The sequence below is a fragment of the Scomber japonicus genome, chromosome 17 (genome assembly GCF_027409825.1).
Source record: "Scomber japonicus isolate fScoJap1 chromosome 17, fScoJap1.pri, whole genome shotgun sequence".
NCBI classification, from domain to species: domain Eukaryota; kingdom Metazoa; phylum Chordata; class Actinopteri; order Scombriformes; family Scombridae; genus Scomber; species Scomber japonicus.
Window position 1 is genome coordinate 17,603,710 of NC_070594.1, and position 27,526 is coordinate 17,631,235.

The window sequence follows — 27,526 nt, forward strand, 5'->3', positions numbered from 1 at the left end:
CACTTCAATAGGTATATAAATTTTGCGGGATAATGAGCATAATTACACTTGGACATTCATACTCATATTGAAGTCATTTGAATCTTTCACTGTGGAGAGAAATTGTGACACACAAGGCATATAAACCAGTGACATCACAATATGAGAACCAAACCTTAAAAGTTATTGTCAAGTTAGTAAGTGCCAGTAGATGAAGGAATTAATATGTTTCATGAGAGTCCTTTTTGTAATTCTGGCAAAATCTGAATCTTTACACATTGCTGTTGTAGGTAGCAATGAAACCCTAAAGCTTAATAATCATCTTAACAAGTGCATGTACTGGAATCATTGATTCTCTTTCATTAGTCCCTGTAGTCCTGGATCTTATAACAGTAGCATTACTTTCTTATTTGTTTTATCTTATATATATACTGTACACTGGACAACAGTTTCCTTTATATTAAAGCCGTGTGGAAAAGGTGTTGATGTTGTTAACACTTCACTGGGCCCCATTCACATCTGCAAAAGTGAGCACACCCAAACACGTTCTACAATATAGCAGCTGCAGTTACTTAACTGGAAATCAAGGGTCACTTGTTGTTCAGACTACAAAAACAGGACAAAAGTTCTATATAATTTATGCTGAAAACACATGTACAACAGACACAGATTGCTGGATAATGCTGTGAATTTAAAGGTAGTAACGTCAAATGGATATGTGCCCCGTAGCAGGTGGGATAATTTCTGAAGAACATCTGCAACATGTATCCTTGGAATACCTCATAATATGGAGCAGATGAAAAGACAACTGCAGGATGTCAAAGAAGATAAAGACTAACATGGGAATGGTTTTGATTGACTATATGTCAAATCACCAAAGACGTGGCCAAGAAAGGAAAGAGGAGGGTCAGCATGGTACAATACTTTTTGTTAATCAAGACAATTAAAGTTTTTTATCATGCAAATTCTCTTCATGTAATTTCTGTATACTGTATGTTTGTTATTGGTGAGCCAAAGACATTTTTCTGCCATGTTGGACAATAAAGTTCTATTCTATTCTGTTCTATCATGAAATTCCTAATTTGGAAAATTACAATGTTCAGTATAACAATACCCGTGAAATTACCTTTAATGTGATGTGCACTATTTTGGTCAAAAATTTGGTTTAATTTGACAAATAAAACCAAATAATGCTGTTGTGCAAACCACATGAAAGGTTGTGTTAATGGTAACTTGATTAATGGGAGTAGGAGATTACTGAAAAGCTGGAATCCATTGTTTTTACAGCTGATTTGGAACATTTTTTCAACATTATGGTAATGCCTTAACAATTAAGATGCCAAAAAACCTTTTCTGTCTTCCTACCCACAATCCTTCCTTTAACACCACAGTAGACCAGTTTCTTTGTTTGGCCTGTATATATATGGGCAAATTTAATAATATAATGCCCATGAATGTTTTAAGGAACACATCTGGAGAAAAACATAGCTGGCTGTGGGGAGCCAAGTGGAAAAAAGAACTACCCAGTAATTTCTCTTAAAGTACACCTCTCTGCCATGCAAATTGGTTTCGTCTGGCCTTTGTGGTGGTCTCAGTTATCACTTATAGTTCAGCAAGTAGAAGCGTTATGTTTGCTGGTTTTAACCACCAAAAATGTAAACTACTCATTTCTAATCATGTGTATGGACACATTACCCCCAGCTTTCTGTTTACTGGTTTGAACCAGAAAAATGTAAACTACTAATTTCTCTTCATGTGTATGGACACAATACATCCAGCAGCTTTATGTCTGCTGGTTTGAACCACAAAAAATGTAAACTACTCATTTCTAATCATGTATATGGACACAGTACATTCAAGGGCTTTATGTTTACTGGTTTGAACCACGAAAAATGTAAACTACTCATTTCTATTTATGTGTATAGACACAGTAGACATGGAAAGGGAGGAGCTAGTGTTAGGTTTTAGCACTTTAATTTCTGCCTCTCCTGCATCTCAGTTTTAAATGTGACACAATTTGCCATATCCCTTCTTCTTCATATAGATAGATATATATTATAGATTATACTACGACAAAAAACTTGGACTTTGCTCTCATTTAATCAATCAATAGATATAAAACACCATGTGATAAAGGAAACACTAAGTTAACCAGTTATTTACTGATTACATTTTCTCTCTCTCTCTCTCTTTACAATCAGTCTGTGTACTCCAGACTGCCTATCATCTCTTCATCATTGGTTCTAATAATGAAGACTTCCTTTGCACTCCCTTTGCAGAGCCTCAAAATACACCTGGGATAGAGAGTTAATTAGGTACAGGAAGCAGACAGTACACTTGTTGCATGATGATTGTTTCTCCCATGCGTCTCTCCAGAGCTGTTCAGTATTGGATTTAGTTTGATTTACAGCTAAAAACACACGCTGTGCTTCTTTCTCCAAATTCAGAGCGTTTATTTCTTTGGCATCTACTTCTCTGGTGTTTCTCTTTAGTCTTGCTGCCAGTACTGCAAACATTTGTTTAAGGATTTAGGGCCGGAGTTTAAGGACATGCCGTTTTAGTTATTGAGTCGCCAGCCAGGATTTGTTCTTGATCTTTACAGTTCTTAGAAAAATCTTTCCATTTTGCTTTTATCTGGGACACTGTCTGTGGAGTGACCTCCAGCTTTGCAGAGCATTTCTGGGACGTTCTTGTTAAATTTCCCCCATGATGGACATCCCTAAAGATACATGTAACATCTTTTTAGTTTTCTTTTTATTATTTATTTTATTTGGTATCACAAACATCAAAATGACCTTAATGTACAGGGTAAGAAGTGAAAAGGTGAAAGTAGAAATCAAACCTCTATGTACTGTTGCATGTAAGGAGTGTTGGTTTGGTCTCATTTTCTTCAACAAGTGCAGTTTGAACTTCCAGCATCTCCTTTAAGGCTAACTTCAGTATTGTTTTAATCACACACTTCCTTCTTGGCTTTTAGGCTTTTGGGCACAACACATATTTTAAAAGATTTGCAATGACATCCAGACTGTGCACTGTGCTGCCACGGATGGTGATATTGAAGTCAAAACTCCAGCACTTAAAGAAAGCGAAAGTGATGGTTAGAGATTTGACCTCTTCAGTCTACTCCCCTTCTTCATGGACCTTGGAAATATGTGAAGTTGTACCAGACACCCCTGCTTTGCTTCTATAGATGCTCATGTAATCAGCTTTAGGGCAGTAGATGTTAATGGAGCGTGAAACATGGTTAACAGCAGCTAGATGAGAGCAGTGCTCATTATAGCAGTGTGGCAATGTCCACCCATTGACAGTACTGACTCTGTGGAAACGCTACAACCAAAATCAACATCACATGATACATGACTAAGCTCAGTTGGCAATAGGATATTTTCCCCCCCAAATGTGCGGGAAAAACTCACAGTACAAGAATGAAAGAATGTGTAATCTGCTGTTATAATTGCTGCTCTGTCTTGGTCCAGGATTTTCTCATGACCTGCATATTTCATACAATGACTCAGCATCCTCAGAATATGGAAATGTTCCAAGAGTCTATAAATAGGGAACACTGTGTCTTATTAAAAGGCACTATGGAGCAATTAGGTAACCTTAAGTTCAGATTTGCAAGTGTTGTACTCTGATGTCATAAATCACCACTGAAGTGTGGATTTCATTAAGGAAGAGAGTTAATATACACTTGTTAATGGCTCGACTGTTTGCCAGATTATGTCAGTAATTTAGATCAAGGAGGGATCGGAGGAGTTATTTTATAAGGTGTTAAAGGGTTATTTTTTTTCTCCCTGTAACAATAACATTTATCATCAACACTTCAAAGCTGGGGTTGACTAATCTAGCAATAAAATAATAGTGAATGTTACAGGCTAGTGAGTCAGATTCGCATATGTTTCGAATCATCATAAATTTGTATTTTCCTGTCTGGCATGACCATGAATGTATTATTTATTAGGTATTAGCGGATTGGCTTGAACAAGTGATTGCAACGAATGAATCAAATCTAGAGGCTCATGAACACCTTTAGTTTTTTGTAGAGAGGTACATAGTTGCAATTGTCCATAGACAAGAGAAGAGAGAACAACCACACACTCCTTTTATTAGCAATAAACTTTATTAGAAATACAAAATTTTGGTTTAGACCTTTATCAGGTAAAACTGAGGAGCAAAGAACATTTCAGGCAGATATAGCCAACACCTCCTTAGGTGGGGCCAATCAGGGACCATGAGCAGTTAGACCATCACTCCCACAATCTGTATGTATTTAGCCTATTAGAAGGTACCGCCATCATAGATGAACATCCCACAATCTATAAAGCAACAGCTCATGTAAAAACATTGAATAATATCTGTTATTAAATTACATTTAAAATCACTTCTTCCATATGGCAAAAATAACAATATTAGGCTAATGGTAGATCTCAGGGTAACTTTATCATAATTTTACTGTTTAAGCAACCCCCATGGGTTGGGCGGCTGTGGCTCAGGAGGTAGAGCAGTCGTCCCCTAATTGGAAGATTAGCGGTCTGATTCCCGGCTCCTCCAGTCCACATGCCGATGTGTCCTTGGGCAAGACACTTAACCCCAAATTGCACCCATTGCTGCGAATGAGAGGTAGCCCCTATCATCAGTGTATGAATGTGTGTGAATGGGTGAATGAGATGTAATGTAAAAGCGCTTTGAGTGGTCGTAAGGACTAGAAAAGTCAATGTACCATTTAATTATACCTTTAAATATGCAGTAGGTTACCACAATACAAAATGTAAATATCTACATTCAATCATATAATAAAAAAAGAAAACAGGAAAAAAATAATAGCAAAAAATATGGATGTAGAAAAATCCATTGATTTTCACTAAACATAGGAATGTTGAAGACAATGTGCAAAGATCATCCAAACAGGGCTTCAATAAATAGAAGAAAACTGTGGATTATGGATAAATTTATAAATCTAGTAACAATAAAAAGGAATGTGTCCTACCTGATCCCATTCAAAACTAATCTTCACAGCATCACATTAAATAGCAACTCACTGTTAAGACTTTTGGGGGACAATTTAATGTAAAGATCCAAACAGCTTCATGTCTCTTCAGTAACAGGTCATTATCACCACCTGTAGGTGACATCTTAACCTTCTCTGTATCATTCAAATGCATAGCAACAAAATAATTATGCCACGTCACTTATGGGTAAATTAAATGGTTCTGGATCTGACAGTAGAAAGTGCCAGTGCCTGAAAAATTGACTTAAGATGTGAGCATGGAGAATATGCAGTCATGCATGTGACAGTGAACTTCTTGTTTTTATTGCTGGTGCTTAAAACTTCAGCGCAAAGTTTTTGGAATGAGTTTTATGTTGTGCACTTGGTCCACCCAGGGCATGGGATACTCTTGTTGATTTCATTTCTCTAGCTTTTCCCATAAAATCTTTAGTAGAGTGACACATCCTTTTTAGTCTATAGAATTGGCTTTTAGGCAGACCTCTCTTCAGAGATGTGGTGTGGGAACTGGTTGCCAATAAAATGTGTTTTTATCTGTCTGCTTCCTATAAAAGATTGTGGATAGCACACACTTGTATTAACTACAGTCCATACTGAAATTTAAGTTACAATCAAAAATCCATCAATTAATTTACACTCACTGACCACTTTATTAGGAACACCTGTGCAATCTAATGCTATCCAATACAACTGCTCTGCCATTAGTTCTACTCTCTGGCAAACAAGATAGGTGAAATAATATACATGAAGGGTTAGTCAGTGATGGTAATCTGCTGGTTAGATGTGCAAATGGGGCACAACTTGAGAATTGCATTTTCTGATACCTCTCAGTGTATGCACTCAGAATATTAAATGTAAGTACAGAAGTATTCGATTTGAGACACAGCACCAGGCATCCTTTTTAACTTAATGCAAATATATTTTTTCCACTTTTCTAAGTCAGACTCAACAGTCTCAACCAGCAATGTCCTCTAGCTTCTCCAGGAGCATCCCAAGGTGTTTCCAGGCCAGAAAAGATATGAAACCCCTGCAGCATGTTCTGGGTCAGCCCCAAGGTCTCCTACCAATTTCTAAAGCCATTAAAGTGCTTTAATTGTCAAAGGTTTGCACAAACAGCCAAAAACTGTAAAGAGCAGAGGAGATGTGCTAGATGTAGGGGTGGCCAATAAGTAGGGAAAGTGTGGAACAGGGGTTCAAAAACAATTCTGTAGCTCTGGAATAGCCCATAATGTGGTATATGGTGGGTGTGAGGTTATGAAACTGGATAATTATATCCAAAAAGTAAGAGTGGAAAGATAGATAACTCATGCAAAAGCTGTAAGTGAGTGTCAAGCGAACAGAACAATGCTACTAATAAACAAGGAAGAATGGGGGTTCTTGAGCTACAACAAAGAACTATTGACAAGATTTATGTAGACAAATGAACTTTAGTAACATGCATTGCATTAGTGATTAACAGTACAACTGAATACATCAAAAATGATCAAATTCAGCTGGTTGTCAGCAGTGAATCATCTAGGATTAGTTGGACTGACATGGGAACAAGTGAGGGGAAACCTTACCAATCAGTCAAGACAGGAAGCAAAATGGGTTGGTTAATATTAACTGTGGTAATTCTCTTACCATAGAATGCAGGAACTTACTGGCTGATGGCCAAAGAAATGGCTGTAAAAATGGATGAAGTATGTGCCCAGGAAACCTGAGTAAAACTATCCTCTTTGTGGTGCATGGATATACAGTGATAAGGAAATACAGAATCATGGGGGAGGATGAGGTTGTGTTATATTCATCAAATTAAATATTCCACACAGGGTCCTGGAAAATGGAGATGATCAGGAATACAAAGTGGTGAAAGTGCGGGAAAGAGGAGAGGGTGGTTATAGTTTACTACTAAAATCCATGCAAAAGGTTGCATTTGTTTAGTCTAGTTAGGATACAAAGGCAAAACAAACATGAAGTAGTGTAGTGTGCAGATTTCAATAGATCCTATGAATATAGGATGAATAGCAAACTTGTACCATGGTGGACAGAGGAGTGTTTTCACTCTATAAGACACAGGAATAGAGCATCCAGACAAGTAAAAAAAAAAAACCCAAAACAAGACACATTTGCTTCAGTATAAGACACATGGCAGTGGTGAGAAGAACAGTACGTCAAACTAAGAAGGCAAGTTGGAGAAATTTTTGTGACAAAATAGGAAGAACAACACATGTGGGAGAGGTATTGGGAGTCATAAAAAGGATGGGAGGACACACATGGGAATTGGAATATCCAGTTGAGGGAGAAACAGCAGCATACAATATGGCAGAGATCATGGCTGAGTCATTCGCAAAGATAAATAGTTCCGAAGATTTGTCAGAAGAAGGGAGAAGGAGACGGGAAAGAGCAATGAATCGGCTTCCAGGTGTGTTAGACAGGAGGGAAGAAACAGATGATATAATTGATGAACCATTTACTTTGGCAGAGATGGTGAAAGCAATAAATAGATCAAGACCAATCTCTCCAGGGAAAGATCAGATATTCTAAAGCATTTAAGGAAAGGAACTTTCTTAACTGTGCTGCACTTTTATAACGGTGTGGGAGAAGGGAAGATTACAAAGTGCATGGAAAGAAGCAGTAGTGTCTCTGATAAGAAAACCTGGAAAACATCTGTCTAAACCCATTAGTTACAGACCAATAACGCTTATATGAAATATAGGCAAGATCGTGGGGAGAATGATAAGAAAGGTTATCATATGAGCTTGAAAAGAGAGGAATGCTGGCAAGTCATGAGAGTGGTTCTAGAAAAGGAAGAAGATTGAATACCATGGATCTAATGACAAGGCTAGAGGCTGAAATAAAAAAGGCTCAATAAAGAATCGTAATTGCTGTTTTCTTTGGCATAGAAAAAGTCTGTCATGATGTTGAGGGAAGGATTGTTAATTAGGCTGCACAAGATGGGTGTTGGTAGGAGAGTTTTTAACTGAATAAAGGATTTTCTGTTCGGATCAGATTTGTAAAATCAGTACACGGTTGTAAATGGCACACCTCAGGGCAATGTGATAAGCCCACTGCTCTTCGTCATTATGACCAATGATGTCTTCCCAGAGTGCCAGTAGATAGAAGTAGGTCACTGTTTGCAGATGATGGGGCCTTGTGGAAAAGTTAGAAGGAACACGGACCATGCAGTCAGGTAAAGTAGGAGCAATTAATGAAGTGGTGGGGCGGGGTTGAATTGAGGAAATAAATGAAGCTAAGGATGTATGGAAAACAATCAGAAAGGATTGTAGAGTTTTAACCCTAACCCTAACCCCCTGTTTGATTCATGGACAACATGGGCAGACCATATCAGGAGAATAGAAGAAAAAAATGCAAAAAAGTAATAAATCGGATGTTCCAGCAGCCATGTCTCTTATAATATCTGTGTCTGATTCAGACATGAGAGGGGTGGATGAGTTAGCAAAGAGGGCTTTAAAGAAAGGAAATATAGAAATACAAATTAGTATCAGTAAAGCAGATTTAAGGTTAGGTTAAGGTTGGGGTACTGTGCACTAAATAAAACACTAAAAATGGTAGAGAAACACCAGACAGGCTTGTGTGAGGGATGTCGGGAAGAGGAGTCAGTAGAGCACATAGTTCTGAGTTGTAGGGGGTATGATGAGACAGAGAGAGAAATGATGATGAATAATCTGAGGGATTTAGGTGTGCAGGAATTCACATTAAATGGATTACTGAGCATGTATTAGAAAACACAGGTCAGCTTCTTCTTAGTTTTCTCAAGGGATACAGGGTTGTTATATGATATTAATGGATAAGAAGGAATAGGGTACTTGGGCTGACTTGGATAGGTATTTTATAGTTGGACTAGGTTGTAAAGCACTAAGGATAAAGTGTAGTTTAGAGCGTGTGTGTGTGTGTGTGTGTGGTTTTCTTTTTTTTTCCTTTTTTGAAGGGATTTATTGTAAATCTATTGTCTGACCCACACTCCAGAGCAGAAGGTGGCGGTATTGCACCAATGAGCTTGATGTCAACTGCTGTTAAACAACAACAAGAAGAAGACCCCCTGCATCTGCGTCATGTAAGCATAAATGCAAAGACGCAAATCCTTTTTCTAGGATAGCGAGGTAATAACCCGCTTTACTCAGCCTCTCATTGGTTACAACTTTCTGCCTTCGTTGGTTGGGTTGGTTAGATTTAGGAATGAGAAGTGTAATTGGTTAAGATTAGCATAAGGATACCAGGGCTAACCAATCAGAGGCAGAGTAGGGTGGGACATTACGTTACCATACTAGGAAAAAGTCAGATCAACATGGCGGCCACTGGTTCGAAGTCTGTTTTGTTTGTTTGTCTGGGTAAGAGACACAATTTTATCTAAAACACACTCATATATGACTAAAGACAACACATGCTGTCTCTACAACAATTTGTTGTGCTGCAGTAATTTATTTTGGCGTTGTTAGATGTATCTAAGAGCTCTGGTTGAAGCAGTTTCCGCGAACAGTGTTAGTTCAATGAATGAGTTACTAGGGTAGGCAGTGGAGACACTGGTATTAACGTAACCAGTGGCCACTTTACTTTGTTGGTAATTTACGCGACAACGCATAGTATTTATCAATTTTAACTTGAATCAAGCACATCATGTTCAAGTAGAAATGCTGAGTAATGTAACCTGGGCTAATGTTAGCGGGCGGTTTGGTGACAGCAACCAGGAAATTCAGTACATGTGATGGCCTTGTGACTGTGTCGTTTTTCAGGCATAGCTACATATCAAGCCAAAGTCAATAAAACTGGTTGCACAAGTCAGTACAATCAAGACCAAAGCAGCAGGAAGTTTATGAGAGTCACAACTAAGTCATAAATATTGACATCAAACGGCTGAGCTTCCTTTTCACCACTGACACTTATGAAAAAGCTGTTTAAACCCACTTTCATATACGTGGAACCTTTAGTTTGCTTATAGATCGGTACGAGGAGGCCTGGGAAGTGTGCAGTAACTTGGTGTTCTGTATGTATTTTATGTGTATTTATTGTCTGTACTCCTATACACTACGCACCTGAGTCCATGACAAATTTCCCCTAGGGGACAATAAAGTATAGTCTATTCTATTCTATTATGAAAACGGGTGATTTCATTCATATTTCTCCCTCCAGACCACATAAAACCAGGTCTAGGTCAAAAACCACTGTACTCAGACTTGTAAAATCTGGACTGGATTAACAATGGATCTCCAGGGACTCATTAAAACACAGTTTCAGATTAGTAAAAACCTTTATTCTGTTTGTTAAAACAGATGTATCATATTGATCACATTGTTTATGGTTTTGAACAGGGAATATCTGCAGATCCCCCATCGCTGAAGCAGTCTTCAGAAAGATGGCAACCGATGCTGGTGTTGCTGATAAGGTAATGTCATATAGGTCATATAGACCAATTTGACATTGTTTACAGCTTACATTATTTTTTCTAATCTCATTTTTATCAGAACTACCTTTTTTTTCTTGATATAGCCCTGAGAGTCAAATGTATAATTGTATGGTAGTTAGTTATTATAATACTAGCGCTCAACATGGAGCTGAAGGCAGACTACATTTTTGTATTCCTTTTATTCGCTGTATTTTCTCTGCTACTGTATTCAACATGAGGATTTTTTGCAGTTTCACCCCTGTGTGCAATGTTTTGTTTTCTGGGAGTGTGCAGATGGATGTTGCACCAGACTGTGTAAGTTCACTGGGCAGTCACAGAACAGTCAGTATGATGAGCACTGAAAAAGAAAGTGCAATCAGCTTTAAAAACATTATTGGTACTATCCAATTGAAGAGAAGAGAAGAGAAGTATGGAGAGCTCACAAATACCTTCATTATATAATGTTTAAATGATTTCCTATATTGTTACTGTGTATACACATATATGGTACATTACTGCTACATTATTTGAAAGCAGTATTAACAATATTAGGCAATATGAGTGGGGAAATGATGGTTATTGGTGGCTAGAGTGAGGTGATAATTACTGAATACATTTAGAAATCCATTTTGACTGAACACCTGGATTTTGAATATTAATACAGTATTTAATATGAGGTAATGAGAGCGATCTTCCTTCTGTAGCTCAAAATGAAACAATCTAAGATAAAAGATTTTACCTGTTGAGTCTCATTTCAATTATGTCTGCAAGAGTACACCATGCTGCTAATGCTGTACCACCTACCACATGTCTGTATGTGATAGTCTGAATCATTTTTTGCTGTGTTATTGTTCCCCATACTCTGCTCTGCCTAGTGGAGGATAGACAGTGCTGCCACCTCCACCTATGAGATAGGAAACCCTCCAGACCACCGTGGTCAAGCCTGCATGAAGAAGCATGACGTGCCCATGAGGCATGTTGCCAGGCAGGTACGACCACCCTCCTCTACACCTGTCTTAGTGGTAGCTAGCGCCCCCTTTTCTGTGCTCTGTTGTTGCAGTGGGTCATAGACAGTGGTGCCACGTCTGACTGGAATGTAGGCAAATCACCTGACGCCCGCGGTCTGGCCTGCCTAAGGAAGCATGGCATAGAGATGAGCCACAGGGCCCAACAGGTACAAACAGATGTCCCATGGCTCCTCTCACTTTTTTGTGTATGAATGACTGTGGCATTGGTAAGATGCCGTCTGTGAGACAGCAAGCGGCCATTGCTCTTTCATTTAGCATAATACTAGCTTACTGTTGCGTTTTCCAGTTTAATACAGGTTCAAATGAATTAGGCTTAGCTGCAGCATGACTAAGTTCAGCATGACTGCTCTGTCAAAAAGAAAGCACAGGCTAAGGTAAACTGCATCTGAAATGGATGTAAAGTCAGATGCACTGTATAAAGGGACCAGAATCAGATCATAGTATAGAAGAAGTTAGTGTTTAGGAAAGTCAGACAAATACCATTACATTTTATATCATTTATAAGATGTTCGTACATTGCACAAATATTAGTTGGTGTCTAATTTCTTGATTTATATTTCATTAAACTTTATTAGCCCCACAATCTGGTGTGGAACCTGTCTTGCAATAAATACATGATCTTTACTTGGTGAGTTGCCTCAGTAACTTTATATCAGTGACCCGTAGTTTGGCTTTCAAAATGAGTTGACACACGTGACTAATATTGAATGTACTTATGCAATACTAAATTTGGTTCACGCTTATGTGAGAAATATTTTAACTTACTGTACATCTTATATTAAGATAGTATCAGTAGACATGTCCTTTTAAACAGACTTTGACACTGTGGCCTTTAACATCAGTGATACTGTGTGTACAGCAGGTGTATCGTAACCTCAGATACACTGACCTCTTGTGACAGTTAGGTGAACTCTACATTACACAGCAGTTGAGTTTAGCTTCTGTGGTTTAAGGGACCACATGGCAAGTTACAGACAACACAGTTTTAAACTTTGTCTGAAAATCTGTCAGTGACAGACCATCAACAGCCCTCCACATTTCAGTTTACTTGAGTTTTTACTTCAGCATGTAAAATGAAGGAAGAAAGATGGCGAGCCAGTTAAAGGTCAAATGTGTGTGCCTCCAATTTACATAATAATATACTTTAATTTTCTAACTGGTGCTCTGTTTTTATGTATATATTTCACCATGTTTTTTTTCTAAATACACTGAGCATGAAAATACATGGTAAATAATCTTGTTTAAAATTTGTATCGTGAACTATCATATGTTGTGATAATGTGTGTTTGAATGTCTGTGAAAGTGAGACGAGCCTGTTTGCCAGTCTTGTGTCTATTCTGCTGTGCAAAATGACGGTAACCGTGGCGTGTATGAAATATTGATGAAACTAATCTAGCAATCATCGTATCACCTTGCAGCATGTGTTTCAAATTCTGAAACATGCCTGAAATCACACCAAGATGTTCATCCATGTAGGGCCTTCAGGCCGTACTCTGTGCTGGCTTATCCACAGTGCAACTCCTACTCCCCTGTGCCCTTAAAACACTCTTTGCTAGATATGTTTCCCTGTGAGGGGAAACAACTCAGGAGTTTCACCCTGTGCGTGAGATCTCATGTCTCGTTGGTTTGTCTCTTTACAAACCGTTCAGTCTAATCTCCTCAAAGCGGGGATGGGGAGGCTCAATTCTTGGCTTAAATCCAGCCAAATCTGCACAATGAATTTTGACAAGCTTTTGCTTTTTTCTCTCTTCTTTTATCATCCATTTCAGTACCATCAATGGCTTTTACTCACACCCTCCATTCTTTACTCTGTCTTCCAATTTTTTTTACCAAGTGAACTTTGCTGAACTTCTGCTGCTGACAGCATTCAAGCACACTGGAGAAGTGGGAGGTGGTTTGAAGACCGCTGTACCCCACATAAACAAACGTGTTTGTTTAATATTGCAAACATGCTCCGACGTGATCCATAACAAATTATGTGGAGTATTCCATGTCTTATCAGAAATTGTCAACTGGACTTAAGATTTAAGAGAGCTGAAATCTAATTTTGATACTCATCAATACGTTATCGTTGAGTCAACATTTAAGGAATGAGCGGTGCTTTTAGCCAAAATACCATCATCCTTCTCACATTAATTTTACCTGTCATCATTTGAGTTTTGATGCAGAACAGATAAGTTTCACAAGCTGAGGTAAACCCCTTGCCCAACACATTTACCGACGAAAGTGAAAATTGATTTTTAATTGTAAGCCGTTTTCGCTGTAAACATCTGTGAAAATTCTCCCCAAGTGTCAGGAAGTAGAGAAACATTTCAGACTGACACAATCTATGCCTGCACTTTGGGCTTTAATTTGATCATTTGCATTAACAAAGCCTATTATTGTGCACTAGTGCAGTGTCCATTGAAAACATGCCTGTTGGGCCAATTGCTTATTATTTCTCGAGAACTGCATATGTATGTATCAGTTGACAAACGTATCAGTTAAAACTATATTAAATTAACAAATTAAATGTTTTACATCCAGACAGAAACTTTACTAATGAGACTGATCTGAAGTTGAATTGTAGAAGCAGGTTATGGCCTTAAATTAGTTACTGCCAATCTGCGCTCCTATTGACTAGCTTTACTGCCTCAGCCTCTGTTCTTTCCTCGCTGTATATGCTTGTTCTCTCTCGGGCAGCCCAGAAGCCCCGTCCTGCTCTGATGTGACAGTTTTTATATCAAACAACCCTGTGCACTCACACACGGAGCTGAGCAGCTCGCTGTTCAGTTTATTAATATTTAATGTGTTACTTGTCCAGATTACAACAAATTCAACACTATATGTCTTTGGGTCCCCAGCAATTTGTACACCATGTGTGAAATTGATTGGATGAACGGTTTGCACACACACACACACACACACACTCAGCCAGGTATGAAGTAGATCAGATGAACGGTTTTCGAGATATGTGAAGGACAAACATACATGCATTCACACAGTGTTACAATATCATTACAATATCATCCCATTTTGAACTTGCTGAACTTGAACTACACTAAGTGTGTCTCTCACTATCATATACAGTAACAGTCTCCCAGCTTGTGCTCTGCCAGATATTTCAGATATCAAACCAAGGTCTCCATCAGCCTTGTGAAAGGGGTTGGTAGCACCTTTTTTTTTTTTTATGGGGGATTACCACTGTTTCAGTTGGAGTGTGAGAACGAAAAGTAGACAGGGGCAGTGAGATCAACAGCCTCAGTGATTATCACCACCACAGATTACCACCCTGTGTGAGAGTGTTCAAATGGAAAATGCAGCGATCAGACCCTAGTGGTTATAGCCAGGCATTCTGGGAATACACACTCGGTCATCGGTTTATCAGGTACTCCTGCAATAAATTCTACCTTGATGAAGATCTTAATGTATTTTGGTGGCTGTAGTTTGTGGTGCTGTTTGATTTCTATTGCGTTATACTGAGAGGTGTTTCTTATATTTTGTACACCCCATTTATATCAATGAGACCATGCACTACAGCCCCCAAAATGACCATAAAATTGAGTCAACACCTCTTTAACCATCTAAAAAATGACTTTATGAAGATAGGATAAATTGCAGAACTGGTGTATTAGACTGTTAGTTTTAGCTAGGCATATGTAATAAACTGGCAACTGACTTTAAACATGGATATAAAAAGTCATAATAAACATCTGTTTACTGCTGTGCTGTTACATGAATGAGAATAGCTGTGATTGAATGCATCTCAACATCTGTTGAGTTTCATGCATGCTTGCCTGTCTTGTTCTTTTGTTCCTCTCTTCTCTCATTTGTCTCCTGCCGCCCTCGCCTCCTCCCCGGCATTCCTATAAATTGACTCTCAAAATCCTTCAAAACTATTCAGGGTGCTGCCTGTTTTTTATTGCTGCTTGTTCCATTAAATCATCACCGAGCACAGTGAACACTTTGCACAACACCCCTCCACATGCTTACAGATGTGCGGCTTAGATCTCTTTCATAACCAAGTTCTCTGCCCGTCCAGAGTCATGTTAAAGTTGTACATATTTTCAGTGCTGGTGGTTGATTTGGGGACACCTCTGGTTACTGGTGGTATCAGAAAGTGTGTTTGTGGTACTACTGCAAACTTTCAAGCAGCTGCTTTGTTAGAAATACAACACAAGAGCAACTGCCGGTGTTCTTGTTGTTTTGAAAGAAGTCGGTCAGTAATAATTACAACGCTGATCCGATTTCATGCTGTGCCCAGCAGGAGTAGTTTTCCACACATTAAAGCGTCTCTGTGAAATTGGTTACCTTTGCTGATGAGTAGGAGGTGTGTAGTCTCTTGCTCGCAGTGGCTGCTCCTTCTTGTTCCATTACTCCCTTGCAAAAATTTTAAATGATCTGCTAAATATATTTTTGATGATTACAGTTGGCACTCATCTCAGTGACAAATGCATATTTTATGTTTGCCAGTTGAATGCTTTTCGTGTGCACTAGCAGCAGTTTGAAATATTTGGTTTGTGTTAGCAGTTAACTTAAAACAGCTCTTAAGTAAGTGTTTCACTAACTGTCTTGGTTGTTTTATTGGAAATGATTGATTTCACTGCATAGGATGAACCCTCTCTGCAGGCCGTACTGTGTTTCCACGCAGAGCCAAAAGTAATATTTGTTTTGTCCTGCATTTCTCTCTTACTTCCAGGTGACCAAGGACGATTTCATGAGCTATGAGTACATTCTCTGCATGGATGAAAGCAATTTGAGGTACAGTTATGTCCACCCACAGCAGTAGTGTTTATTTTCTTTGTGAATGTAGATCGCAGTGGAATGTACAGTCACTGAAAACACTGGTGTCAACCGTTAATGGTCGCCTCAAATAAAAGAAAAACATTTGCCTTGAAAGGGGTCAAACTAGGTTGTCCTGCTAACTGTCTCTCGTGAGTGGTCAGCGCTGCTTCTTCACATACACATGAAATTCACGGTAACACTGAGCTATAACTAACGTGTAGGTGAATGCCTCCTTTTAATGAGCAATATCCTTCCTTAAGCTCTTTCCAAAGGTCAGGGGGAGGGATATTTTTTGCTACTTTGAACGTTTAGGGATCATTTTGAGATCACATGCCTATGGCAGATCTGATCTGTAAGCAGCTTACTGAGTTCTTTGGATGCCTCGTCTTTGCTCTTTGGGCAGTTTTTTCCCCTTTCTCTCCCACATATTTTTTTTCTCCACCAATGTTAAGCTGACCAAACCGAGAAAATTAGACTTTGTCCTAGACAGAAAAGCTTAATTTCCTTTTAACAAAATCCATCTTAATTTAGTCAATTTGTAAAATAGTCTAGTAACATCTAAGGGTGTTGAAATCTAGCCAGAATTGTAGCCAAAATGATGGGATTGTCTTACAGTGTCGCTTTGAGAGGAAGTTATTTGTCAGTATTATGGGGTGTAAGATGAATCATTACATGTTGTAAATTCCCTTCCTTTTTCTATGTTTCTAAAGATCTTTTTTTGTTAAAATCTTGAAGCGTTTCTTATTTATTGTTCTGTTTTCTTAGAGATGCATGTTTTCTTTTGTCATGACAGTGAATTGAACAGGAAAGCAAAATCTGTGCAGAATTACAAAGCAAAGATTGAGCTTCTTGGTTCATACGACCCTCAGAAGCAGCTCATCATCAAAGACCCGTATTACGTAAGTATTCAAGTCAATTCTTATGCTGTGTGTTTTCAAACATTATAAAATGCTTGGTCTGTGTTTGATCTTACTGATCCCCATATTGGGAAGGTACAATGAACATCTTTAACATTACTAGAGCAGGAGGACTGTTTTATATTGTAAAGGTTTGTACACTAAAAAAATCAATCTGGTTTAGACACTTTGAGCTTAATGTCATCAGCATGGATTTATTTGTTAAAATAATTACTCTGCATACCGTATACCATGTCAGTGGTCACCTTTATGATGTTAGCCACCTAAAATCCATTCAAACAGTGTAAAATGTGTAGTGCAAATCATCAGACTATGGAACACAGTGGAAATATAAAGGTCACCCAAGTTTTCTCTTTCAAGAATGTTATATTTGAAGAACCTAAAAGCTTGTTTTACAGATCTTAAAGGGGATGTGTTATGCAGCCCCTCAGTTCAGCCTCTGTCTTAATAAGGCTGTTTTTAGCTCCTGTCTCTTTAAGGACAATTTCCCAAGTAACACACTCTGGTGTGGTTGGCTAGCTTCTGGCAGCTGCCTGTCCAGCGGCTCAGGAGGCTACTTACACAAACAGTAGTAGTTGGATTTCACTCCTTGTTCTCATTCTTGAAATGGAAACTTCTCATATACATCCATACATGTTTGAACCTGGATATGATCTGAGATATGCTAGTAAACAATGTGAACAACACATGGAGAACAACTTTAGCAACAACCTTCATGTTTTACATTAACATTAGTAACTTAACATCAAAGGCTATTCAAGTAGAGATCATTTTGCAAAAGAAGTGTTCAGAACAGGTTGCAGGGAATATAAAATAACAGAAAATCATAAAACCCACAATATGTCTTTTAAGGATTTGTCAATTTTAAATACTCATGACTGAAAAACAACAATGAGATTTTAGGTTTGGGGGGGGGGGGTTAATACTAAATGACACACTAGGGGTGTGGGTGTGGGTTGATCAGATTTGATTCGCAGTGGCAGTATAAGTGAAGAACCCTGCAGCTGTGACATCACTATATTCGAAATGAATCCCAGTCATTTCAAACCAGTGTGAAGAACACAGGCAGACAACAAAAGACAGAAAATCTGCCGTGTGGAACAATAAACTCTATTAACTTAGTCAGAAAAGTTTATGTGTAGAATCCAACGGCTCATAGGAAGAAGCTGAAAAAGAAAACATGTTCTCAGGGCCTTTAAAGCAAAGCATTATGAATGAAATGCTAAGTCCAACTCATCTTTCAATCTCTGTGCACTTGTTCCAGATATGAAATATCATGAGAAAGTTCCCTCATAGACAAGAAAACACACAGGAAACGTCAAACAGTGGAGTCAGTTAGCGGTTGAGCACAGTTTGGACTGACCTTGTCAGTCTTGAGGTGCATATGGCAGATGTGGAGAGAATTCACACTCCAGGGAGATATGGGATGAATTCCAGTCACGTTTCAGGGGAGTAAACAGCACCAAAACAAAACAGAATTGACTACAGCAGTAAAATGGCAGTACAGTCAGTTCCTTCCTAAACGGTAATGTAATTACTTGGACATCACCATTAAAAGTATTTTCTGGTTTCATAGTGGTTTGCCTTTTCATGCTCCATGGCTCACTCATGCTCTTTGTTCTTTTTCTTGCTTTCTCTGCAGTTGAACGTTCTGCCAGATTATTTGGACATGGCTATTGTTTTTTTTTATAGAGTGAATTGGATGTCTACCTCAGGGTTATGAGTGACAAAGGCAAGAGAGGGAGCAGTGGAAGGAGTAAAAGTTCATTTTTGGCTTGAAAGTTTGATTATTGATGATAAGTCAAAAATCATGACTTCCTCATAAGACTGTGGGTGCTCAAACTAGTTTAAATAAATAGATGGGCAGCTCAAAAGTAATCATTTCCTATGCGGTCTTGATGGAGGATGTGCAGCTAAAGTTCGGTTGGCCTAATAATGGTATATTTGTGTCTGTCTGCGGCGCTGTATTACATTTTGTGGAACCAGGATTGCGAGATAAAACAGTTGTATTATTAGTGATGCGGCTGGAAGAAGCGGTTGTGGTCGACCACAGTTTACACGACTGTAGTCAGTTGTTAGTTTGTCTCAGATTCTGGCTTTAAACACTAGATTTCTTTGTCCGGTGGTCAACATGAGTGCATCTTTGTGTACCTCTGTTAGCCAAAAGAAGGGGTGGACAGATTCTCTCTGCAGTCTATGTGGTTTTGGAATCATGTAAGTACTCTAGACACTTAACAGTTCTGGATTGTGGTCCCTCGCCAGAAACCACATGGCATGTCAGCAAAGTGAGCAAAGAAGAGCCAGGCCATCACTATCAATGTGTCAAGATAAATGGAGATACAAGTTTTATTGTCAGTTTAGTGTGAATGTAATTACGAACACCCAGCACGGCTCAAGCACCAAAGCACCTTTCATAAGATGTAATAAAGTGACTAATTGTATATTAATAATATTTCTTGTGCATTAGCAGTGCCAACAGTTGACTGTTTTTGCCATGTATGTGTTCATGGCTGACCTACTTGTGTTTACAGCTGAAATTAGTGGCTATTTTGATAATTGCTGAAATGGTTAAGTAATTTTTCCAGGCAAAAATGCCAAAACTTCTGGTGTCACCCTCCCTGAAGTGAGAATTTCCTACATTTAGTTGTCTTATATGACAGCAGAGTGAATATCTTTGGACTTTAGACTGTTTGTTAGAGAAAGCAGCGGAAAAGTATATTCCACTTTAAGCTCTAAGAAATTGTGACAGCTATTTTCCACATGTTGTATTCTTAACAATTGTTGGATAAATTGAAATAATATTCAGGAGATGAATTAATAATGGAGATTCTTGTTAGCTGCAGCGGTTGTTCTGTTGTGTCAGTTACTACATAGGATTGTGTAAAAATCGTACTTAATCTAAAATGTTGAATAGCGACATTTATGTGATTGAGAGGCCTCTCTTCTTGGTGGTTGTTGATCCACAGCTGCTATTTTTTCAGTCAGTTTATCCTTGAGCCACTGTTTTGAGACAGATTATAATCTCGTATCAAATCAAATTTCTTATCAAATCACAAAAGTAAATTTTAAGCCATGGGGTAAAATGAGTTTTTTTTCCACAAAAAAGGGGGTGCCTGCAAAAGCTCACTACTTTCAACTGTCAAGGGCAGAATTTCCAAAGTACTGTTTGATGCTTTTGGCAGTAACATATATCTCTCCCTTGTGAAATGCTATTGTGGTGTTCTAGTGCACACTAAGTGTACAGTTGAAGCCAGTTGGCATCAGAGATATGTTTCTCTCAAAGAAACTCGACAATTATTTGAAAATAGTTAAACGGTTGAGTAAGAAACTGACATTTTATTGTACTTTTAAAACCACACCGCAGAGTGGGACTCTTGATATACAGTATCGTACGGCTGTAGCTGTATTGAATATCAGCAGTTTGTTTCAGTTCTTTGCTACTGGTTAAACAAATATATGTGGTGTTTCATGTATCAGTGCTTGGCTTTAATTTTTTTTAATCAATTTTTTTTAAACTTTTTGTTCCTCAGGGAAGCGACGATGACTTTGAGAAGGTGTACGAACAGTGTGTACGGTGCTGCAAAGTGTTTCTGGAGAAGAACTCCTAACATCTGACCTTTTATGCAATCTCTGGTCAATCTGTTGGATGAACATGAGTAATCAATCAAATGTTCTTTGGCCATGTCTTATAAACACTCGTCAACATAAAATCTGTTGTGGATGTCACTGAAAGACCACCAGAAGGCTTTGTCTCAGTGTTGTAAATGCTATACAAGCCACACTGTGTACATTTAGAACAATGACAAGTTTGTAGACTGTAAATTCAGATGCTTAATAAAATAAATAAATACAGCTCTTTAAGAGTTTTATTTTTCACACAAATCATTCATCCTTGTTTTGTGAATATGCTCAAGAATTCATATGATTGCAGACGTCCTCTAGATGATAATGCCTGACTGGACAACTAAACAGTTTACGGGCCAAAGGCCAACACTGGGGTCAAAGTTAATGCTAGTCTAAATGCTAATCTTCCTGGGTATTTTGTTCGATACTTAGTGGTTTGGCTACTTTCTTGGCAGTGCTTTTGTTTGGGATAAAGCACCTTATACCAAACATGTTAGTTATTCTAAAGATGAGACATCAAATATATTTAATGGATATTTAAAAACAGAACATGAAATCTGTCCTCACTCATTTCTCTTCAGTGTTCCCTCTCTTTACTGACGTGAAAGTTGGTCTATTTTCTGCCAGTTGCCACTTAGTACTTAGACGGTGACCACTGCCCATCGGTATCAGAGATAGAAAGGCCTGTACATTAAATACGGCCGGGGCAAAATGATAGGTAAACCAATTGATGTCTTCTTTAACCAGAACAAATTCGATATAGATATATACTACATTAATATTCCAAAAGCCAGAATCATTTAAATGTATGGGTGGTACTAGCAGCTTTAATAAAAATGGCATTGACAATTACAGTGTCTGAATTAAGTTTTAAATCCCTTGGAGACCACAACTCACCTCTTTCACTACCATCATTATCAAATAAAACATTACACGCCCAAAAGGATGTATTTTCTTACATTTTCTCACCGATCCTTAGTGCCCCTGTTACTCTGGATAATCTTCAGAACAGGCCGTCAACAGATTCCACAGGGAGTAAATCTCTACTTGAAAGTATTTCCAATAAAAACTGTTGAAAGCACGTTATACAGATCATCCAGAGTAACATGGATTCTGTTTCTGTTTAGTTTTTAAAATGCGAACACTAAAAATAACATTTCTCAGGAGAAATATCACAGCCAGATATCTCAAACCTTGAGTAAATAAGTGAAAACTTCTGTTACTGTATGACTAGAAACACCTAAGGGAGATGACATCCTTTAATCTGATTCAGTCAGAAAGTAAATATGTATATTTAGTCATTTGGACACAGTGGTCTTAAGAGCAAATGGCATTAAGGATACACAAAATGGGAATAGGCTTTTTTCACAGAAAGCATTTTGACATGTCACAGTAGCAACAGCACAGGTGTAAGTAATAAAACTCATGACTCATTTCCATTTTCGCTGCTTCAGTTTCAGGTCCTGGTATCGTACATGCTGGCTCACCATCACACTGTTCTGACTTACTGAGACACTTGAATACACCAGAGCCATTGTTAATGTTGTGTCAAAATGTCTACTGTGAAAAAGTCCTACGGTCCTAAATTCAGGTGGCAGTTAATTGCCTTGGCGAACAACCTACTCTGGAGTTCATTTTAAGTCCCCTTCCACCCCATATTATGTTTTTCCTCTTGTTCCTACAGTTCAACATTTGAGCTTCAATTTCTCTCTTTTCTCACAGAAAATTCAATGTTAAGGGGGCAGCCCTATGAGAAAGATCATCATCACAAACAGTTTGGAGCCAGTCCTGAGGGGTATTGCACGAAACCAGGATAAGGGATTAAGCCGGGATAAGTTAGGTATCCTGGCTGAATTTAGCCTCAAGTCGGTTGCATGAAAGCAGGTTAAATTTATCCTGGCCCAGTTACTATGGTAATTTATTCTCTGCAGCTAGCCTGCTCCAGACCAGGCTAACAACCAGGCTAAGATTATTCTCAGGGATTCATCTGGCAGTTCTGTCAATCATGTGACAAATTAATGGGTTTTACAGCATTTCCACGGTCTTTCTAAATATGTTGCATCATTTCAATTATCCTGCATTAAAATACTACAGATAAATTATATTGTAGTTTCATTAAAGTCTGTTGACTGTTTAATTGCAACAGTCATTTTATAGTCATTCATGTGGTATCGTTATTGTGTATAATGTACAGTAGATTTACTTTGTACTATTTACTAGCCGATACTCACAATGTTACTTGGCTGCTTCTGAGGCTGAGCAGCATCTGGGTCCTGTTACACGTTATTTTCTATTAGCACCTAATCACTGACTTCATATCCATTATGGGCTAAATGAGCAAGACAGTTCCATAAAATTGACATGATACCTCAAGCCTGGAGTCCAGCAACGCCGTCTCCTCATCTGCAGAAGTGCATCCTGCAGCTGCAGAAGTGCCCTCCCCCTGCCCTACACCTAATTATAATAATTGTTTGCACTTAATTATATTTCCTGAGTAGCATGCACTTTTACTTGCCACATTTAAATCAAAGTGTACAACTGTTGATTAGTGGGCTTGGACAGTAACTTCTTTAGTCCTTTAATTGTAATTTTGACAGTTCTAGTGGAGCACTGTTGTATTAATTGTACTTTTTTTTTTTAAGTATATTTTTGGGCTTTTTGCCTTTGATGTACAGGTTAGTAGAGAGAGACAGGAAAACTGGAGACAGAGAGGGGGTAATGACATGCAGGATAGGAGTGCTTGTTGTGGGGTTTGAACCAGGGTCGCCTGCAGCTAGGGCTGTAGCCGCAACACACGGGGCAGGTGCTCTACCCACTGAGCTATACTTAACCCATTAATTGCACATTAATTGCACTACTTACGTATTGAGCCGGTCCGCGATTGTCTGCCAGGCTTTCTCCCTTTCCTTGATTACAGTGCTTTGTGCTTGTGTTGCCTTTTTTTCTTATCATTTCTTTAACCTCATCATGAAACTCCATCAGGAGCTGTTGTTCAGCGGCCGTGAAGAATGACGTGCGACACCTTTCCATTTTCCAATCTGTGATTCTGTGATCGATGCCATGGGTCTATTTGAGAATGCCGTGAACATGCACTTATCCCAGCTATCTACACCTGGCTTGACATAGCCGCGCCTTTTCATCCTGGCTTGGCGAACGTGCAACCAATTAAGCCAAGATGCGCCGGGCAGGCTAGATCAAGCTGCGCTTGCTCAGTTATCCTGGATTTATTTATTCTACTTTTGTGCAATACCCCTCAGGTCCAATATTTAGCTTATACATGTATGAGATGACAACATGAATCTTCCAGTGCACATGCATTGAGAATGGACTTTACAGTGTCCAATTGTTCAACTTGGTAAACTATTTTTAATGAGGAAGGAGTACATGCCAATTTAAGAGTTTTAACAGATAGTTGAAATGTTCTTGTGGACAAGCCATAGAAGACATTATTCAAAGTAGAGTATTTTACATGCATCATAAAACATCTTGAGGGGATCTTTAAGTTTTTCAGGCAGTGTGAATGTCTCCAATAGTCCAAAGAACTACTTGCCCCTGAAAATATTTGTAATGCAGCAGTTGCATCTTTTTAGGGTGTGGTTTCATACACAACACCACACAAAACTAAGTGATGTACTTTTGTGCTTTTCTAACTTTAACCCCGGAGTGAAATCTGACATATCTGATGCTGCAACCCAAACACAGTGGAGGTAAGTGAAATGTAGTTTGTAGCACTCACAGCATTAAAAAAAGATTGCATTTTTAAAAATAATGCAATCTTTTCTTTTCAGAAACAGTGTTCCTCTTATTCTGGGTAATCCACAATCCTTCCTATAAAGTTTCACAGGGACTATTTCTTCAGTGGAAAGTAGATCCAATAAAAACTGGAAAGTGACACTGGTGTTTTTGAATGTAATTTTTTCAATAGTTTGAATGCCAGATAGAAAATCCCATTAAACTCTGTTATTAAATCCAAGCAAATAAAAAAAGGGTAAACTTTAGTCGATTGGGCAAATTGACCCCTTTTTAAAATAAATGACTTTCCTTTAAGGCTGAAATGATATGCTGACTCACATTCTGGGAATCTTTCAAATGAAAAAAAAATATTTTGCAATAACTTCTATCACTACCAAAAAACACTTAAATCTCTCTTACTTGACTTTTTTTTTTTTTTTTTTTTAAACGGTCCGTGTGTTACAGCAGTGGGAAGATCACCAAATCTGCAGTCCCAAGGCTCAGTGCAGTCATGTGGTCATTCCACATATTGAGAGGGGAATGTAAGAAAAACAATTGCACAACAAAGACCATTCATATTTGTACCAATCTTATAATTTATTTAAATATATTTCATTTTTAAATATATATATATATATATTTTTTTATATGTATGTCTTTAACACCCATTTGCTATATGCCAGTCACTTTAATTTATGGTAGATAGGTGGATTCCTCTTATGCTTTTACAGTATGTACATTTTACTCTTTGCTTTAAATTGGTCATGGCCTATATGTACAGTGGAACCTTGTGACAATTCAAACATATAAATATAAACTGTATCACGCTCAAACAAGATCCACAAGAGGGCTGTGACTTTTAACTGAAGCCACTTTTTTTTTTTTTTTTTTAAATTGTCTTACAAAGACGCAGAGAAATGTTCATGCACTTAATAATTTAATCATAGTTCTCAGTGTGAACACAAGTGAGTGAAACTATGCAGTGACTGCCGTGGGGTCTGTGAGAGCTTTTTGTCTGCTTAATAAGGTAGTGCAGTACAAGGGATGGGCTCAGCCTTGTACTGAGCAAAACAATTGCAGAAGGCGAGTTGTGCCTTCCCATACTAAAAATAGTAAATTTGGATTTTGCTCTTTTCATGAAGAAATGAACAAAATAAAAATATGCAATCCCTTTTTTTGTTTAAGCAACATCATTTTGGATGCCAGCAAGAAAAAAAGGCCCCAGTTTATTTTCTCTCAACCTCATTGTTTTCTTCTCCACTCCACACTTGAGTTTCACCATCTTTATCATGGTCTGGTGTTGTTGCATGGTTGCTCCCTCGCGGTGACAGCCAGTCATCGAGGCCCAGCCAGAGCAGTGGGTGGCAGTAATCCACGCTTTAGTAGAACAGACCTCACTGAAGGACAATGTGCCTAATATCAGTTAGGGCTGGTCAGAGTATTTTAGGCTTCCCTCTTTCTGTCCAAGGCACTTTTTTCCCCCAAGTTTTGTCTTCTGGATAACTTGTGTTTGGCTTCAACCTGCAATGAAAAGGAAGTGAAATTCAGTGCCTTCTCCAACTTGGCAGCACCTGACAAATGCTTTCCTTTCCAAAAAGAATCACGAACAATAAAACTTGATTTGCCACAGATCTGCTGCTCTAGCTGTGCTGCTGCGAGGGCCTGTGTGTATCAACACAGCACGCATAGCCTATCACTACTGTGAACCATTGTCTCGATGTTTCCAGACAAAAAAAAACAAACATCATCTTTACATTGTGAAGTTAACCTGAGAGAACAAGTGATCCGTGTTTTAACTCCGTGTATACACAGGAGTCTGTCTTAATCCTTCACTTTTAATACTGGTCTGATGCAGTGGTAGAAAAAGTATTCTGATCTTTAAAGGGCTAATGTGTAAGATTTAGTAGCATCTAGCGCTGAGGCTGCAAATTGCAACCAACTGAATACCCCTCCCCCACCCATTCCAAGAGTGTAGAGGAGCCTACAATGGCCATGACTCATAATACGTAATACAGTACATGCAATATGGTAGGCTCTGTTGAAGAGGGCCATGGATGTTGTTTCCTTTAAGCCCACCTCCCAACCGCACATACTCCAGAGACTTCCACTAGCTGAGCCGTCTAACTTGCACTTAATCCTCCCACTTACTTTAATGGGGATAAAATAATTCAGCCATGTGTTTCTTCTAGACTTTCCAAATGTTGTTGGACCTAATGGATCACATTCTGATAGTGAAATGAGTCATCTCATGGAGGTTGTGATGCTCAAAAAAACGTATCCACTGTTTTAACCCTTTTCCTATGATTGTGTGCGGGAAAATGCTTTTTGTGCCAGCATGCATCACGTGACCGACCCAAAAGTTGTAACTACATGGTTTGGCCACTATGTCAAATTGGCGTCAAAGCCCAGCACTATTGCTGTTACTGGGCAATTGAAGGCACTTGAAGAGGACCCGCTCCCTATATATATATGAAGGGCTCATTCTAAGGTAACGAAAACACAACAATTCTTATTTTCAGATGATTATACACTAATTAAAACATCCTTATGAAAATTATATTCCATTTCTGCCCAGTTTGTTCTGCTAGATGTCACTAAATCTAAAGTAGACTAAAGTAAGTCTTGCATTGTTTATTGTATTATAACTATTATTGATGTATGAATGTGTAATGGCATTTTAATGCTATTGCTGGTCATAATGTTGTGTACTCCTGGGCAGCTGGGTTTAATCTGTGAAGTAACTGTAGTATCTAGTTTATATAGTGGTAAAAAAAATTGCAAATTGGCAAATATCCTACTAAATTCTTTTTCATACTTGTCCAACACATCATATTGTATGGTAGTAAATTATGCTGTAGATTTTCACAAATTATACCTGAACCAGCTTGTCACGTCTTTTGAAACTGAAATAATTTCACTTTTATTACTCTCACACAGTATCATGTGCTCTGGCCTGCCTCACCTTTTCACTGTCTAACAAGCAGCAACACACAAGCACTTTGACCATGTGTCTTATGTGCACATCTTTAGTTGAAAACAAATCCAACATACATCATTCATGGTAGAATTACTGTATTGTAGTACCTTGTGTGTG

The 27,526-nt window shown here is 38.4% G+C and overlaps 1 protein-coding gene across 2 annotated transcripts; it reads left to right on the top strand.

Moving 5' to 3' along the window:
* Nucleotides 1-9,247: 9,247 nt before the first annotated feature.
* acp1 (acid phosphatase 1) lies at nt 9,248-20,928 on the top strand. Of its 2 annotated transcripts, none has more exons than XM_053336915.1 (6): nt 9,248-9,315; nt 10,294-10,367; nt 11,243-11,356; nt 16,074-16,135; nt 16,953-17,058; nt 20,607-20,928. In XM_053336915.1, exons 1-6 carry the CDS (start codon nt 9,273-9,275, stop codon nt 20,682-20,684), a joined length of 477 nt encoding a protein of 158 aa, XP_053192890.1. In that variant the 5' UTR covers nt 9,248-9,272; the 3' UTR covers nt 20,685-20,928. The 2 variants fall into 2 exon arrangements, with proteins under 2 accessions (XP_053192890.1, XP_053192889.1); XM_053336914.1 differs by lacking the exon at nt 11,243-11,356 and adding an exon at nt 11,428-11,541.
* The last annotated feature ends 6,598 nt before the right edge of the window (nt 20,929-27,526 follow it).